Consider the following 18,161-nt stretch of genomic DNA (forward strand, 5'->3'; position numbering starts at 1 on the left):
TTGTATCGTAGGCTACACATGCAGTTTGGCTATGGGCGAACTGTACACGTATAAGTTCTAGTTTGCACTCAGCTACACTACAATGAGAAATAAGTGTGCGATGTATCTTAATAGTTAGATGTAGGCGCTGTTGCAAAATGTGTTGTCTCTTTGCGCTATCTAGCGTTATTACATTTTGTTTAGAGAACTCGGTGTGTCCACATTGCTGGACGATATTGTTACATAGCGCCCTCTAGCGATTGTGAATTTTATTAGAAACATAAAAAACTTATAGTGCCTTTGTACAAAAAGATAGTACCCCAGTAATCAACCATTTCGGAGCAACTTTTTTGACATATGTTTATTTCCAAAGTTGTGGGAGGATAACTACACATTTAATTTGCCCAACCTTTTCGTCCAGTGGGATCAGAGAGTCGAAAACAAATCAATCTGAACCTGTAACTGGTTGAACAGTCTAAACCCATATCGGACTCAACACATATTTCATACGGCAAGCCATTTTCGTAATGAAAAAACGTTTTGTGTCATGTCTTAACTTAATTGCAAACTATAACTTACCAATTCGAAGATATAGCTTACCAATTTCGGAAGATCAAATCTCCCGCATCCGAACATATTGGAACAAATAAAACTGTACTTAAATCTAAAAACTGGGAGATATTTGCTGCCTGGTAAAAAGAAACAAAAATTTTATCAGAGAAACGAATCAATTTTAAATTCATGCTTCACTGCCAATGAACCTATACTGTCTACGTTTTATTCGCAGTGAGATTTTTTATCGATTTGCGTGCCGCAATTAGTTTTGGCAGTTCACCACACCCCGAGGATATGGCGCAGTGTGCACTTGCAAATAATTTCTCTTGCATGATATGATATGGTGCTTATAGAAGCTAATGATGGATATGGAATTAGAGAACATCGTAGCCAATACTGTCTACCTTAAAGCAAGAGAAGGTAAGTTATCATCTAAATTAGTTGCTTAACGGAAACAACCAAAATGTTCACCAATTTCCCACATAGCTTTTATTTGGCAAAGTTTTTCATCCAAAGTGCACTATAAACTGTATTTATGGCCCAACATCTTTTTGTTTAATTATCTTCTTATAGTTTTGTAGTTTTTCCAAAATGTACAATAGTATCAATTTATCACCAAACTTTTTGAGGTGTATAGTTAAATTATATGCAATCTCTTTTTTGCAAAGCAACACAATTATTAAAACTTTAAATAGAATCAGATCTGGTGTTGGTGATGGCTTGGAAATGTCTCTTAGTTGTTCTTACATGCATTCAATTGTTTTAAAAACTGTTGGACGTTTAGGTGTATTGTCTGTATCTGTATTAAATGGTGTAGCACTTTTCTATATGTACCTTAAAACTAACATAAAAAGATGAAACATCCCTGACTATCCTCTTAACAAATATCCTGTTTTACATGTTACATCTACAGTTTCATCAGGTACGCATTTTGCATGTAACAATCTGCTGTGTTCCTTTGTGTCGTTGTGTTTGCATGAACCAATTGAAAAGTTTATTTGATGTTTGGCTAACACAAGTGCTTTGATTATGACAATACTTTGTGATCCTGTGGATTGGGTTTTATTTAGTTTAGAAAAGAAATTACTACCTTTTTTTTTTTTTTGTATTTGGTGTTCCTTTTCTGGGCGCTTTTGTGGGTTTGTGTGCAATGACCCAAAATCATTGTTTGCATGGTTGGTGGTCATATGGTTTTTGTTAAAAACATCCTCATGTGCTAAAGATAACTTTTTCAAGTATGAATAATGTGTTGCTGTAAACTTTGTGTGTCTAAAATTGTTCCTGCCACTTTTGGACTTAAAAAGCAGCTACAACTATTTTTCAAATGTTTGATTTTTCACAACAATTAACCAAGATGGTTAAAATGTATCATTTTTTTCATACTGGTGACTGTGTTTTACTATGTTTGTGACTGTGATTTTCAACAAGGGCAACAGGCACTATTTGTTGTTTGAGTTACAAACTTGGCATGCATTTATTTTCATCCATAATGCAAGTATTCGGTACTGGAATAAAATGAATGTTGCAAGGCTATTCATGCTTTACACTGCAGGCTGTAATGCAGAACGGTGGTCTGTGTAGTTGTATTTTCTATGTTGATTTGTTTTTGTTTAGGTGGAGGTGGTAAGCGAAAAGGCAAAAGCAAAAAATGGCGAGAAATGCTGAAGTTTCCTCACATTAGTCAAACAGAAGAAATCAGACAAGTTATAAGTAAGTAAATTTTTGTGTTGTTGTTTTATGTATGTTGATATTTAACAAGTTTTAATCATATACACTGGGATTGAAACTTGACTGTCTATCAGACGTTGTTTTTTATTTGTGACAATATTGTAATTATTCATTGGCATGTGCTTGTCAGTAATTGTAACACCCCATTTATGTCAGAAGTGAAAACAATCAGTATTAGTATTAGTGTCAAATCAAGGATACATTAATTGTCACCAACCCTTACAGAGAAAGACTACACATACATTTGTGAGGAACAACCGATCGGTCAACGTCTTTTTGAACAATTCTGTGCAACTAAGCCAGAGTTGACGATATGCAGGGAATGCCTTAAACAGATGGTCAGTTTCTGTGCATTTTCTAATTTGTAAATTCTTCTTCTTGAGCTATGCTGTTATAGAGAGACAGTCAAGTCCCGAATGTTTCTTTGCTGTAGTAAAAACAAATGTCAGCTTTTGTCCCAATTCTCTAAACTAATTTGTGATGTTTTTAACCTGATTTGAAGCATGATTTTTAAATCTTTAATTATTGAACTGCTCTTTGCTGACTGGTTTTACCACTGCAATTTGTGGCAAATGTTGTTAAATCATTTATGAAGAACCTGTACACAGTGGTTGTGTTTTGGTCTGTAGTAAAATTTGGCCAATTTCACTCATGTTTTATTCATTGTTATATCAGCGTGATTATGAGGAAACACTGTGGGAGGAGCGATGGAAGAAAGCACAAAACATTTTCAACAATTTTCTGAAAGACAGGGTAAGTGGTGTTTCTTGAAAGTGCATCAAAAACTTCATCTCTAGTTACACTAAGTTTAACAAAACATAAGCACCTATTGACACATAAACTGCTAAGAATGGCATTTAAGTTGAATGTCATTTCATTTCTTTTTATGGATTGTACATGTTTTTTAGTGCAGAGAAACTTAGCTAGAGTTACAAATTAGCTGTTACTCCAGAGAGAAAATCTGGAAACTATCTTGTGACAGCTTTTAATGTCAAACTTCCTTGAATGCAACTTGATGTGAACATGTGTCTATTATGCCAGTCCAGACATGGAGAATTTTGTCGCCACAGCTTGCACAAGCCAGTGGTGGTGAATTGGCAGTCAATTGCCTTTCAATATTTCCTTTGTAGTATAGTTAAGGTCAGCCAATACAGGCAAAGTAACCTGAATTAAAATGCTGATGCAACTTTCCAACACATTGTTCCCTGCTGTGGCGATCGCTGTATGTTTCTCTCAGCAAATAATGTGATTTTGCATTAACTACCGATGGCATGTTGTAAGGGTGATGTTGATAAACTTTCACAATACTCAAAATGGAAATATGTGTTTCATGTTGGTAAAACAGGGAAATTGTTTATTCAGTTGCATATCTATTAGCATTTTGGGGGAAAATTTACAAGGTAAATGTTAAAGGAAGACAATGTTAAAAATATATGTGAAACTTATAAATAAATCTAACAACATTACTAGTGAATTTGCAGCATATAAGCTTACCAAAAATAGTGTAAATACTATTTTGCCTAAGCTTGACAAAGGCAGTAAACACATATTCAGTACATCACTTTTATGTACAATTCGAAACAGAATATATACTGGTGCTGAAAATGACGCTTTGTTGTTGTAATTCATGCCCTCATGCTACCCATCACATTAAAGCAGTGTTGTTGCTCTTTTATCATTATACTTCCTGTCATTGGCACCAAAGGTATCACCAATTATCCTTCCTCTGTAGCTAACGTCAGTACAATATTAAATAAACAGGTTTTGGTTGTAAGGAACGCCCTGCGAATACACGAAAAGTTGACCTCTGAATTTAGGACTGTTTGTTCACGTTGTGTTCAAGTTTGCCTGCACATTGAGCCATAAAAACCTTGTTCATGTGACTAAACTACACTTAAAGTAACATGTGGTTGGCCCCAACTTGTCTCCAATTGTATAAAAATTAGGACATGCCTGTTGTCAAACATACATATTTATTCATCTGTCAATAGCAACTAGAAATTGCTGGTTTTCTAGTTGGGGTTTTACAATTTTTGTATAAATTATTCAAAGCCAGCTGAAAATAAAATCAATTTCATTTTGAAGATGGCTAACTGTTTATACTTGCCATACATTCCTGTAAAATTTATACCAATTAGAAACTTTTTCTTTTTTGACTATTGGTAATCTTTAAACTGGTGCTGGCAAATGCAATGTTGTATCTCTGACATGTAAATTTTGTGACCATATTTGTGTTGCTAAATGTTTTCTTCGCATGTTTAGGAAGATCACCAACTTCCATCCACCATAACAAATGATATGGTGGAGATTATCGAGGAAAGATTGAAATCACCACCTGAATGCGATCAAGAAGAGGGACTTAGTCAAGATTTATTTGCAGAAGCTTCAAAGTAAGTTCACATACAAAAACAGGCAAAAAACTTAATTACTCAATTTTTCTAAAGCATTTCTGCAAAAGTCCATTGGTGTAATTTGGTAGCAGAGAATCAATGAGTTTTAGGTTAAAGGAATCTATTTGTCACCAGCAGTTTCTTGTTTAAATGTTTAAACCCATTATTTTGATTTTACTGCATCAAATATGAAAATGAGGTAAACACTAAACAGTGTTCATCAATTTTCGACCTTTTGTTGAAAGTTTTTGATCTATTACTTGAAAAGTTGTTTTAGTGTAACTTTTACTGCCAGGCTCATAGATGTGTTTTTAGTGCAATTACCAACTACCTCAGCGGACAGCCCTTCCAAGAGTTTTTAGACAGCATGTACTTTTCCCGTTTTGTACAATGGAAATGGTTAGAAAGGTAAGAGGCAACTACTCTCTCATAAGTATGTTTATCTAGTCATATTTTAATGATTAACCAGGGTGCTAACTTTAAAATGCAAATTCAGTCATGTCATAAACATAAGTTTATGACCAAGTTATTTCCATGTATTTCTTAGCTATATATATGTTTAAACAAGCTGTTTGTAACCTTATACTCATGTACGTTTTCAGCCAAGCTGTGACAAAAAATACATTCAGACAATATCGCGTTCTTGGAAAAGGAGGTTTCGGTGAGGTAAGTGTAACACTCAAACAACATTTATTCACTGCTGGAACTAATGCCAGGAGATACATATACTGATGCTAAGTTTAAAGCGGAATATACGCTACTGTACCATGGACTTTATACTGGGACAGGAAGCACTTATTTATTACCACTGACCTGCTGTATGTCACAAGAGAAGCCTGTCATGCCCAATGTGATCTCAACTAACATTACCTGTTTGTGAAAGGTTTCCCCTGTACAAAACATTTTGGTTTATATATAGTGCTTTTCATATGTAAATGAGGCTACTTTGTGGTGCAAATACACCGTGGTGGTGACTTTTAATATTGCTTTTAATAGTGTTAAAAAACAGATTGATTGAAGTAACATGTTTTCCATTTAGCTTGCCAAATAATACGTCACAGAGTGTAATGTCTCTATTATGTAATATTCCTATATGTTGCTTTGTTCAAGAATTGTCTATGATTGTAACTTGTAAACTATATATATACACATTTTGTTGCTGCTTGTTGTGTAGGTGTGTGCCTGCCAAGTTCGCAGCAGCGGTAAAATGTATGCATGCAAACGGTTGGAGAAAAAGCGGATTAAAAAGAGGAAAGGAGAAGTTATGGCTTTAAATGAGAAACAAATCCTAGAGTCTGTGAATAGCAGATTTGTGGTAAGTTGAACATTTGTTTGTGTCTTTCCTAATAAGTGTTAAATATGCTAGTTGCTTTATCAATAAATGTTTATCTGCAGTTATGTCAAATAATGCTTATGCTCAACAAATTTGTTTGGCATAAAGTATGCAGTGTCTCAGCTTTCCAAAAATACCGTTACTTTTTTAATGCCGTCAATATAACAATCTATGGATGGAAGTAATTTACATTGTTTGCGATCTTACAATATTTTCTGCTAACCCTTACAAAATAGGTTTGCATCAACAATGTCATATACTTGCACAGTGCCTTGGTTGTAAAGTCAAAAACCTTCGAAAGCGTGCTTTTAACCAACCCATCAAGACCTAAGCCACATGTCAATCTAATTCTGCACATCATGCACATTTATTAGCTCTACATACGCCACATGCATTAATTATTTATGGGCAGCATGCATATGAAAGGGACATATTTGATTTACCATCAAATTTAATAAGTTACTGTGTAGGCAGCCCCCACACATGTCACATAATCTCTCTAGGGAGGTACAAGAATTGTTGAGACTCTCTTTCCTTCCTAAGACAATGTACAGTGACACAAGCACCATGGGAATGCTAAATTTGTGTTTTTGTCTTGTAAAGATTGTACAGTAGTATACTTCTATAGATATCCATTGCCAAAATTTGATAACTATGGACTTAACATGTGTATGGCATAAAACATTGGTAATGTTCATTTTAAGTGCAAAAACACTTCTGTACAAAATGGGTTTGTTCTGTAAAAGTTATTATAATAGTTTAGTCCATTAACGCTGTTTGTTCAGCAATGAAGGTTGTTATTGCTCTATACAAATGACGTCAGGAGTTAATATGAGTCCATCAAACGCTATAAATGCGATTTTAATTTTATGTATCCATGTACAACAGAGAGGTATTTTATAACAGCTGAACGTTGGTGTCAAATATAATTGCCTCTTACCAAAGTCTATAGATAGTGCTGCCCTTTATAGTTCATCACTGTCTTTGTACAATTTGGTTTCCGTGTACAAATTATGGAGTGACTTTTACTTTCCACTCAACCATCTTTACATGTGGCCCAATAGGACTACGTACTAACGTAACTTTACACTCTTCAAATAGAAACTGCTGAACCAGTAAAACTATTGTGTAATTGTAAATGGAACATGTAACAGAGCCTTACAATGGTGCTACCATCCTTAAGTGGGTAATGGATACACATGTTTTGGTAGGTGAGTTTGGGTTACGCATACGAAACCAAAGATGCCCTGAACCTTGTTCTAACCATCATGAATGGCGGGGACTTGAAATTTCACATACATAATATGGGGGAACCCGGTTTCAACATGGATCGTGCTATCTTCTATGCTGCTGAAATCACCTGCGGACTTGCCGATCTGCACAAACAAAGGATTGTGTACAGGTTTCTAGACTGAACAACATTTTCAAACTTTCCTCTTGTTTTGCGAAGTTTTTGTGACTCATTTGCAACAAAATTTACAATTTAATGAGAACATTGAAAATACCTGCTGAAAACTGTCACACAATTGTTGTTTATTTCTCATGTTGTCTTTTTGTTGGTTAAACATGTACTTCTTTGCAGGGATTTGAAACCGGAAAACATTTTGTTAGATGACAATGGTAAGTTCTGTTCAATTTGGCATGTGCTTTGATCAGAATGTGATTGTAATGTTTTCAGGCTCAAAAATTTGAATCTGTCAACTTTATGTGACAGGTCATATCAGAATATCTGACCTGGGGTTAGCTGTTCGAATACCAGAGGGCGAAAAGATTAAAGGAAGAGTGGGAACTGTTGGGTACATGGGTAAGTTGCTCCTTATCTACTGATGCTGACTATTGACAGACTTAAGAATAAGTGATGAACTTTTTGATGAGTTTTTCTAAAAAAAATTCAAAACTTTAAAGAAATCTACACATAAGGTTTCAAACCAAATGGGTTTATCATGCTAAAAATGTGTTTTGTAGGAATCAATATAGCCCTGTAAAACAGAATGGGCAGAATTTGCTTCACTTTAATAGATGTGTAACTAAAGTTGATGCACTTTTTAAAAATAAATAAATCCTGAAAGCGTACCCAAGTCCCCAAAATTTTACCGGAATTTTTGGTGCTTAGCCCCGGAGGTTGTTCGCAATGAGAGGTATGAGATGAGTCCGGACTGGTGGGGTCTTGGTTGCATAATTTATGAGATGATCGCTGGGCAAGCTCCCTTCCGACGTCGGAAAGAGAAAGTCAAGCGTGAAGAAGTGGATCGTAGAGTGAAAGAAGACCAAGAAGTTTACAATGACAAGTTTACTGATGATGCTCGATCTATTTGCACCATGGTAAGTGTTTCAGTTTTGTTGGACCTCACCTGTGAGTTTTTTTCCGATGTACTTTGTGTTATGTAGTTGTGTCATTTGAAACACTATACACGGATCTGTTCATAAGTTTAATGAGGAGTATAAAAACCTGAAGATGGCACGAGCCTTTACTGAAACATTTGAATAATAAAGCTTGTCCGGTTTTATGTCGGTGGTTGTGTACTATTTTGGAGATGTCATACCAGATAGTCTTGCCAATAAGTTTCTTTAAAGTTTATGATTATGGTTATAAGTTTGAAAATGGTAAACACCTTTTTGGTCACCAAGCACCACGTTTTTTTCTTCTGAATCTCGCTTAAAGTCAGGTGATCTTGTTAAAAGTAATATGTTTAATGTAACAATGCAGTAGCAGAATTTTTGTTGGGGAAAAGGCAAAGTAATTTTAGACTTGAAACGTGACACATTGAATTTTTTATCACACAAAATTGAAAAATTTGTTTGAGAAAATAAGTTTCAATTGAGTCACATTGTAACTTCCCTACACTGTTTGAGACCATTTTAGCCCCTAGAGTGTTTGTTTGTTTGTCTGAATCTTTGATAGAGCTTTCCATTACGGCTTTCACTAGTGCACCAGAGAAAATTGATTTTCTGTCTCAGAGTGGAGAAATGCTCTTGATGGGTATCAGTTAAAGCAAGGCACGTAGCACAGACAACTTCCACTAATGCATGCTTTTATATCCACATACAAATCTATTAATTACTTGCCTTTTAGACTAAAGTGTTGCATCAATCCTGCCTTCCCTGGGCCATTTAAACAAATGTAGAAATCGTTATCTGTGGGCAAATGCTCTGTTTGATTTAAAATCAGCATCCTGACCATTTTTGTGCGTGTTTGTTGTGATATGTATCTTGTGTATGTTGTAAATGAGAGATAATTCAAATAGATTATAACGGTGGTAAAATTTACACATTTTTTTTAGTTCATGGTGTCTCTTAAGACAAAAATAATAATGACAATTTTAGGCATTTGCCATCAAAACTAATATCATGACTATTTTAAATTAACTTAGTTTAACATCAAAATTAAGTTAATTTGCAATAGTCATATTTTTATATATATATATTTTTTTTTTTTAAGTGTTTTTTTAAGTGTTGCATTCAAAGATGAACATAGTAGACCAGTAGATCGTAATAATCTTTACATGCAAGATATGGTCAGGGCATTTGATGTCTTGTGATCATTTTATAGCCAGTATGTGCTTCAGGTAGATTTTCGCTGTATCTCTTCGCTTCCTGTCAAAACCCTAAATGTCAAAGCCTTCTGCTGTGCCCAGTGAATGCAGACCAAGTCAATGAATGGCAGTAGTTAAATGTCATTTGCAGTCTTGTGTGCCAATGTTGTAATTTGTGTCTTTAGTTCTGAAGTTCTAAATATGATTTTCAATACACTAGTATTGGTGTATTTTAATACTACTCTTAAATTGTATCATAACATTTTAAATATATACTTCAAGAAAAAAACATTTCACTTGCTTTGTGTTGTGGTAATTTTGACACTAGGGACATTTATTATGTGGTAAATAATGGCTGAAACCACATGATATATTTAGATCATTTATTTGCGTACATGCATGTTCTCCTATGACAAAACATGCTGCTTACATATACAGCTGGTTCTGTGAAGAAAGGATGCTACCAGTGACAATTACACAGTCATAGCATGCCTAAACTATTATCTAACCTTGCATAGGTTTGTAATCTCATGAAAGCAGAGTATCATGTTTTTATACATAGGTATGCAACTCAACACTTCGCCCTAATTTACCAGTTTCTGAACTTATAAACTACAAAACAATTCCTTCTGCAATATCAAAGTATAATTGTGTGGTTTGGAAATGTTTTATTTTACTTTGATATCTGTTTGATGTCCTAAGTGTAATCTAAAACTCTAAGTTGTTACCAAAGAAATTAAAAGTGAAACCAAGATAGGGTTTTTGTATGTGATACGCGGTGTGTGAATTGTTTATGTTCTGTGGCTGGTTAAGTTGTTTTGCTTCATGGTGGTAGAGATTAGTGGAAGGAAGTGCTTTGTGCAGCTCGTGACGTGAGCCAGAAGTTCCGTGTGAAGTTAAAGCAGTCGTCCCCTTGCACCATTCAACCTAAACCGTTGTTGCCTTCATTCAATTGTAGTCTGGCCAAAGATGCGTAGCTGTATTTCCTGTACTGTGATGACATAACTGATTCTTTTCTCATTGCCCTAGTGTTTTAAAGATAGTATATCATTCTAGCCCAAAATATGCCTCGAAATTATTTCTGTGAAATATTTTTTGATTTCAGTGCAACTTGATTGCATATTACCTGATTTCTGTTTTTCTGCTTTGACAAAATGTAGTTGCTTGCAACACTGTACCTTACTGGAAATTCAATTTGGTTTGTTTTTTTGGCAGCTTTTAAAGAAAGACATCAGTGAACGACTGGGCTGTCGTGAGGGAAGCTGTGCTGCTGACGTGAAGGCACATCACTTTTTTAATAAAATCAACTTTCGAAGATTAGAAAGAGGGAATCCACCCTTCGGCAAACCTCCTTTTGACAAAGTTCCATTCGAGCTTGATGTAAGTTTTCATTCATTTATGAACTATTTTTCCTATGTCATCTGCTGTTTGATCTATTGGCAAACTAACAGTTCAAAGTGTTCATTCTTGAGTCACAAGGAAGTTGAACAGTTTGCATGAGGTTATCAGGTCTTGCATATAAGCCATCCATATAAGTACCGGTGTGTGTGCAATAAGAGCTTACCTAAGGCCTCATCAGCTGGTACACTTTTAAGTATGTGTGCTACTTGTGTATTTTCTGTGTGTAATATTTTGTCAGGTTGACCAACTAAAACGAACTATCACTTTTTGAAAAAAAAATTCTTTGTTAGGTTACAATTGTTACCACATCAGTGCATAACCATTGATATTCCAACATAGTGCTATTTATGAAGTAACTTACCCAACAAAAGTCTATCAAGCGGTATAGACTTATTTAATTTTCTTGGCCTAAATGGTTAACCTTTTCATGCAACACTTTTGATATTCATTTCTCCTCACATCAACATGTGTGTGTTCCGTCACGTTTGGTGTGATGCTTATCTGCAAGAAAACGCTACATCCTGTGTAGAGAGGTAGCAGCGCTCAGTGAAGGACCGACCTTTTGGCGTTCGTTTTCGCGAAACTTCTGTGGAAACTGCATGCTGCATCTCGCCACAATTCAGTCATTGTAGGTGGCATGTGGATATGACGGTTACGTGGCGCAAGTGCTATTTGCGTAGGCTGGGCTGTCGGAAATTCGTTTTGATTACTTGGAAACATGAACCACTCATGCCTTTCACATCGTGTACCTTGTAGTCAGAACCGCATACGCTTGCTACTTTTTCAGAAATTCAAAAATAGTGTTATAAAACCGAATTAGCCATGTATTATGTTGGATTTGTTTGTGATTTTATGACCCCACGCCGCTGGCTTACCAGTTAAGTTTTACTCATTTGCGTTTTTTGTAGTCTGTTAAAATCGCATGAACAATGTTAGAAATGAAAAGGAAGACCAAAAAGCGACGTACACAACATCGGGTCATTGGCCCATATGTCCGCCGACGCGTTTTGTATTAATGACCACAAGAGAAATGGATTCCTATTAATTGCATTGATTACCAGCTAACGACCTGTCACTGATAATGGATGTGCAGCAGCCCTAGAATCAGCAAAGCTACCCGGCATTAATGTGTTCTGTCCCGTTCCCTTTCCATTGCCGGACAGCACACCGCCATCCCACACGCTGCCGGGCATAAGACTCAAACATTGATTTGATCTGTGGCTCGTGAAAAATGCATGCGTGACCTTTATTAAATACCCTTGTGTGCCGAGTTTTTCGGAAGTATTTTTTCCCTGGGCGCCACACAGGACTGGCCTTCTGCGTCCGCTTAGCATCAGTGTAGGATATTTTTCCCTTTGGTGTTCGGGTTAAAATAGAGTACAACATGGCGCGCAGTCCTCATGTAGTTTCGATCGTGCCGTAAGACATCTCGAGTGTTTCAAAAACGTAAACTACAATTATGGCAATCAGCACTGTTAAACGTGAATTGAATACAGTTAACGTCAATGCTTACTAAAATAGCGCAATTCTCTTTGGTGTTTGTGCCCCCAAATGACGCTGTGACCTTTTTAATTTACTTTTAATTGTGTATTTGTAAATAGCGTGTCTAAAATAAGTTTAAATTTAGCAATTGTGAGCCGGATCATGAAGTTGAAAATCTCTCATAGCTGCCGTAGATAGTCTGTTTTAAATTGAAAACTTTGGGCGCGTTTTGAATATAATGTGACAATTACTTGCTGAGCACAATGATAAGTAGCTTTTGAAGTCTCCACTGCCAAATATTAAAGCCATTTAGTTGTGGTCACATTGATTCACGCAAAAACTCGTATGTGCCTCTGCATAAAAATCGAACCATTGTCAATCGCCAAATACACCCCAATTATCGAAATCTTTGTTGGCTCAGTTCAGATAAATGTTGGTTTTGGAATCTTTCACTTAAATTCCGCCCGATGCCGTTTCATTGTTGTACATTTTCGCCAGTCGTTTCATGTGGTCCCGAACGGTATAAAAGGCATTAGGCAATTTCAAGTTTGGCTACAAAGTGATAATATAACCAGGAAATCCGTTGCTATGTAGACTTGGATGACTACCACTGCAGCCTATAAGTTGTCTTTGTAAGGCTATGCTATTTCAACTGTTTGCTTATACCTTAAAAGTATTTAATTTGCCGTGGTGGTATTGTGTTTAATTTTCTCATTCCAAGGCTCCTGTTTGGACACAAACTGTTAAATTTGCACAAGTATAAACAGACTTCCCTGTAGTTTTTATACAGCAACAAGCTAACCTATGTATTTTCTGCAGCCCCACGCAGTTTACGCGAAAGACGTCTTGGACATCGAGCAATTCTCAACGGTCAAGGGAGTCACTATCGAACCCAAGGACAGCGATTTCTACGCTAAATTCGCCACCGGGTCCGTATCCATTCCATGGCAAAACGAGGTACGTCTTTTGTGATTTTTGTCTAGTCTGTGTATGCAATGACATACAGATGCCCTCGTGTGATATTGAAGTTGTATTGAGCTTGTGGGCAAGATGGTGTTGATGCGTTCTATCGATTAACGGTGCTTGGGCTTTTAATGTGATTTTAAACTGCATTAGTGTTGCTGATTACGCATCATAGGGAATTTTTGCAGTGCTGAAAAGTTGCCACGGCATATCTTAAATTTTACAGTCCAAAAGATCCTATACCGTAACAATACTATTGATTTTTTTAATTTGTGAGCGCTTTGATATTTAGTCAAGGGCGTCTGAGTTGGTTAAAACCGTATTACGCGGTCTATTTCTATGAGCTTTTTCAATTCGCCTAAATATCGACGTCACTTACAAAGCTGTGTTCTGACCACCGTCCACAATGCAGAAAAGAATTACTAAGATACTCAACTCGCATGAACTAGTATGACGAACATCTATGGTGGTGATTAGGTTGTGCGGTCTGAGGTTAACAACCAACGGTGGTGACTGGATTACGCTGTGGCTTTCCGCTTTGGCTCTGTGTAAAATCGCTTGTTGATTTTACGTTATTCGCGGGTTCATTCACAATCGAAGAGCACTCGTTGTCGGTTTGTAGAACAGGATCGAAACGGTCTAGTATTGAACGACACATAACTGCTGGAATTGAGCTGTTTTTGGAGAGAAGCCTGATCGGATCGCAACCTAACCTATTTATAGGCGCAAAACAATTCCGTGTTCGCTAACTTGACACCCTCGTTACGCTGTCTCTGAACTGTGACGTTTGCGTACATTGGGCTTGGTGGTCTGCAACTACTGAATAACTGCGAACTTGTATATGTGTACACATGAACGCATTTCTGAAATTTCGTGAGTCATCGTTTCCCACGCCACATCGGTAAACAACATTTTTTTTAATCACAAACTATCGAGAACATTTTGTCAGTTTGGAGTTTGGACTGTGCGTTTTGCTGTAGACCCTAATAACTGTATGTTTGGTGAACTTGGTTGGGTTGAATTATTTTGCAATTTCGTTTGGTCGCCTAAATCCAGCAGCTATCATGCGATGGGTTGGATGACATGTTTATTGATCGAATCTGTGTTGTAACTACTGGGCAATCGGCTTTTGACGCCACTAAGCCTTGACTTGTTAAAGTGCAATCGATTTGATCGATGACCAGGTCACAAGGCAACTTCTCTTTTTCTCTCTAGTAAAACCGCTGTACGTTGTATAATCACATTAAGGGTACAACGATTGTTTAAAAAACTTAGTGATTCTTTTTGTTAATGTCAGTAAACGTAGTAAGTTGTAAAATACAGTTTATTCTTCTTTGCGGGTTGTCAAACTGCAATACAATACAAGATTATTATTTTGCTGCTAATGCAAATAAAATGAATTGTTTTAAATGTGAATAAAGTTTTCGACTTTATCAATCAATAATGATGTGTGCCAGTGCCACTGTACATGTACATCTGCATCTCCCCACCAACTCCAAATGACGAAAATCACACATACCCTGTGATCAAGTTTAAAACAAGAACCTTTGCTTGTACAGGTCTGCGAAACTTCAGTGTTTAAGGACCTGAACGTATTTGCGGAGGATGGAGGTCCCACGCCCGATCTGGTTCCTTACGACGAGCAAACCAATCCAAATAAAAAGGGTTTATTCAGTCGTCTCTTTGGTCGACAGGTCAGTAACGAAAATCACACCAGCACGTCCTGCATGTTTTGATCACACCTGCTTGCTTTTTGCATCTTGACTTCTGTGTATTGGCCTCCGAGTAGCATGGGTTAAAAGTCGTTGATAATGGAAATATTATGTAGTAATGAGCTTTGCGAAACTGCTGTTTTTTTGTGAACAACCGTGTAGCCAAATCTGTAAAAACGTCCATTTTAGTTGTTAGTAGCTGCTTTGTCGATGTCATTTTTGTGCGGTCTTAACTTTTGAAAGCTGTGACGCAGACCAAACATATTTTAAGATGTAATCTGCTTTGCGCATCTCCAACACCGTGAAACCTCTGCCCTTGTGGTAAAAGCTCTGTTAAAAAACGCAAACTCATTCGTGTTGAACAAGTTTTTCTGCGTCGACCATAAAAAAGGCCCCTAAAAAACGACCACTAACAGCGTTTCGCGTCACCAAAAACGGGCAATGGCCTTCGTGACGAAACAAAACACGGCACTGTTACCGTCCAACTACGTCAGCGACTGTTTGACTTGACGCTCTATCGATCCCTGCGACGTCATACGTGACAGAAACCCTCGCAAGTATGCGATTTGTTGGGCGAAAAAATCCCTCCCGCGGCCGCTGTTAGCTCGTCAAACTTAACGAGTTCTCGAAAAACGATCCTTTAATGCACACAGGTCGTTGGCGCTGAGGGAGGCAGCGTTTAGGGTGCTTGTTTTTTGCGTTTCGGTCCTTGAAACCGCAAGGGTTCGTTACTTGTAGAACTTTGTTGAGAATCTAACGCTGCTTGGGATTACCTTTAAAAATACGGGTGACAACTTTAGAAGTGGGTCCTTGGGAAGTGACGAAATTCGAGCGTCCGCTTGGCATTTACCTGTTAATAGCGTAGTAAAGGGCGTCTAATATTATTAGTTTTTTTTCATCTTTAAGGATAGGCATAAAATAAACAAGCACACATTTTCATGTGTTTTTTTTTACTCTGCGTCAGAACTGTATGTGACCTTTGACCTCGTCTGCAATCATCGGCGAAAAGATGAAACGGTCAACGTTCTTCGGTCCGCTGGTGTTTTTGCGTGCAATCGATTGCTAGCGTAATATTTTCATGTTTTCGCCGCTTGTTAAACATATAAAGCCCTCCACCAAGACACCTTCCCGACTCTACCCGGACAAACAACGTTCCGATAGTAAATATTCATCTTTGTCTGGTGAAATATTGCACAAACAACGTGACATACGCACGGTTGTTAAATTTTGCCTTATCTTAATTAAATCTACATTTATTGATCTGGCACTAAATTGTATTGCACCGCAAATTGTTCTCAAATTGAGGCATATGTTTGACAACCTGTGAAAAGGGGGTGACTTAAATCAATTACATAACAAAAATTTGCTGAAATTGCGTACATTGGTTTGACCTTGCAAACATTGTACTAACAAGTTTGTGCAATATGAGGCCAAAAGATATGGAAACCTCTATTAAAATGCTCGTAAATGGAAAACATTTCTTTACGCTGAGGTGCAGAGTAGTGATGGCGGTTTTTGCAGGACCCTTTATTTTTTTAAAAAAGCATGTCCGATTGTTAGTTGTATTTTGTTTCATATTTTCCTTTGCATGTCCTGATCAGTCACTGCTAGAAAAGCACGCCATCTAGCTTCCTGTGCTTGTGTGCTGCGCGCGCCGAGAATGACATCACGTTGGGGGTGCAATCAACCCCCCTCACTTTTCCTTTTAACCAGGCTGCGGTGTTCTGTAATTGTTTTGCGTTCACATTGGCGAGCCGAATGTGAGCTGAAAAAGCGTTTGTCATTTTTTTAATGCGTCATGAATAATTTTTTGCATAGTCATCATCACATCAAACACAATGACGTCACCGTTAGAAAAATCACACTTGCTTTCTTGTTTCTTTTTTCCGCTATACAGTCCTGTTGCGGCTCGGACGGCGACAAATGACAATGTGACGTCACAGACGGCAGCACACCGCAGATCACGTGATTCGCCCGTGTTGTGATTGTTTGATCATAAAATGTGCTTTGTTGGAACAGAAATCGCGCGAGGACCGCAAGTCGGTCAGGAAGCAGGCGAGGTGACGCAACCGCCCGACCGTCACATTTTGTGGTTGATGACGACATGCGGCGCGGTCGCTAGGCAACCGACGGACGACTCGATTATATAACCGACCATGTCGCCCACCCTTACCCCTCTCTGTCTCACTCTATTGATGTTTCCCTTAGCCAAGGTGTTACACAGCGACTTAGAAAAAAAGCGAATAAAGAAGATTTATTTTTTGTGCCATTTTATTTATTCACGCGACCACACACACACACACAACCGCCGCGCAGTGTTCCCCCTTCCCCCAACCGGGAGTGCCCCCCCCAAACTGTGTGTGACGTCATGAACAACTCTTACACAATCCCACCACCCACCGACGCTGAACCCCCCACGCGCTCGTTCCTACCCTTAAAGTCACGTGCTTGCCCAATACGCCCAGCAGGGAAGAACCGCGCGCCAACGAAGAAAGTCACTTTTGCCTCAGCGCCATCAGACGACAACTCTCCATACCTTTTTAGACAATTCCTGGTCACACCTGTTTTATTTTTCAATACGCGTTACTATGACAGTCGGCGGCCGCTCGGTGATTGGTCGAGTGCGAACCAATCGGAAGCGGCCGCCGACCTTACTCTCCACGCGTTCGTTTTGCATCGCTCCAGCATTTTCCTTTGTTACGTAATAAACTGATCATTCTCTGCTCCACCAGTTGAGGGGAATTCCCCAGTATTGTAGTGTATATTTCCTTGTGTTTCTACCTTTCCTCGTTCTCTCTTCCCCTTTTTTTCGATTAAGCGCATTCTACTCGGAAAGACAAAGAAACGGCAAAAATCTGTCTCTTGTTTTTTTATTAGTCAGCACATAGTTTCAGAAACAGATAAAAAAATTCATGTGATATGCAACGACAGTCGTATTGTGAGGTCTTGGGCAGTCTTAATTCGTCAGCTTGATCCCAAATAAACCAGTAAATGATTTGGTGGGTTTGCAATACTACACGTGTTCTTTGACACTGATTGAACTTTTTAGCTTGAAGAGTTTTTTAGTGTTTTGTTGATTTTTTTT

General features: G+C 37.7%; 1 protein-coding gene across 4 annotated transcripts; it reads left to right on the top strand.

Annotated features, from left to right (window-relative positions):
* The first annotated feature begins 739 nt into the window (after positions 1-739).
* On the top strand, positions 740-17,930 carry LOC145224361 (G protein-coupled receptor kinase 6-like). 4 transcript variants are annotated; one of them, XM_080090841.1, is made up of 17 exons: positions 740-954; positions 1,448-1,456; positions 2,149-2,244; positions 2,488-2,600; positions 2,938-3,015; positions 4,525-4,652; positions 4,968-5,060; positions 5,255-5,318; positions 5,827-5,967; positions 7,197-7,387; positions 7,568-7,605; positions 7,700-7,789; positions 8,099-8,307; positions 10,734-10,898; positions 13,221-13,358; positions 14,924-15,058; positions 17,096-17,930. In XM_080090841.1, the coding sequence occupies exons 1-17, from the start codon at positions 894-896 to the stop codon at positions 17,138-17,140; spliced, it is 1,794 nt and encodes a 597-aa protein (XP_079946967.1). In that variant the 5' UTR covers positions 740-893; the 3' UTR covers positions 17,141-17,930. The 4 variants fall into 4 exon arrangements, with proteins under 4 accessions (XP_079946967.1, XP_079946969.1, XP_079946970.1 ...); XM_080090843.1 differs by having other exon boundaries at positions 792-954; positions 16,974-17,930; XM_080090844.1 differs by lacking the exon at positions 17,096-17,930 and adding an exon at positions 16,041-16,609 and having other exon boundaries at positions 792-954.
* The last annotated feature ends 231 nt before the right edge of the window (positions 17,931-18,161 follow it).

This window comes from Phallusia mammillata, chromosome 4 (genome assembly GCF_965637545.1).
Source record: "Phallusia mammillata chromosome 4, kaPhaMamm4.hap1.1, whole genome shotgun sequence".
NCBI lineage: Eukaryota > Metazoa > Chordata > Ascidiacea > Phlebobranchia > Ascidiidae > Phallusia > Phallusia mammillata.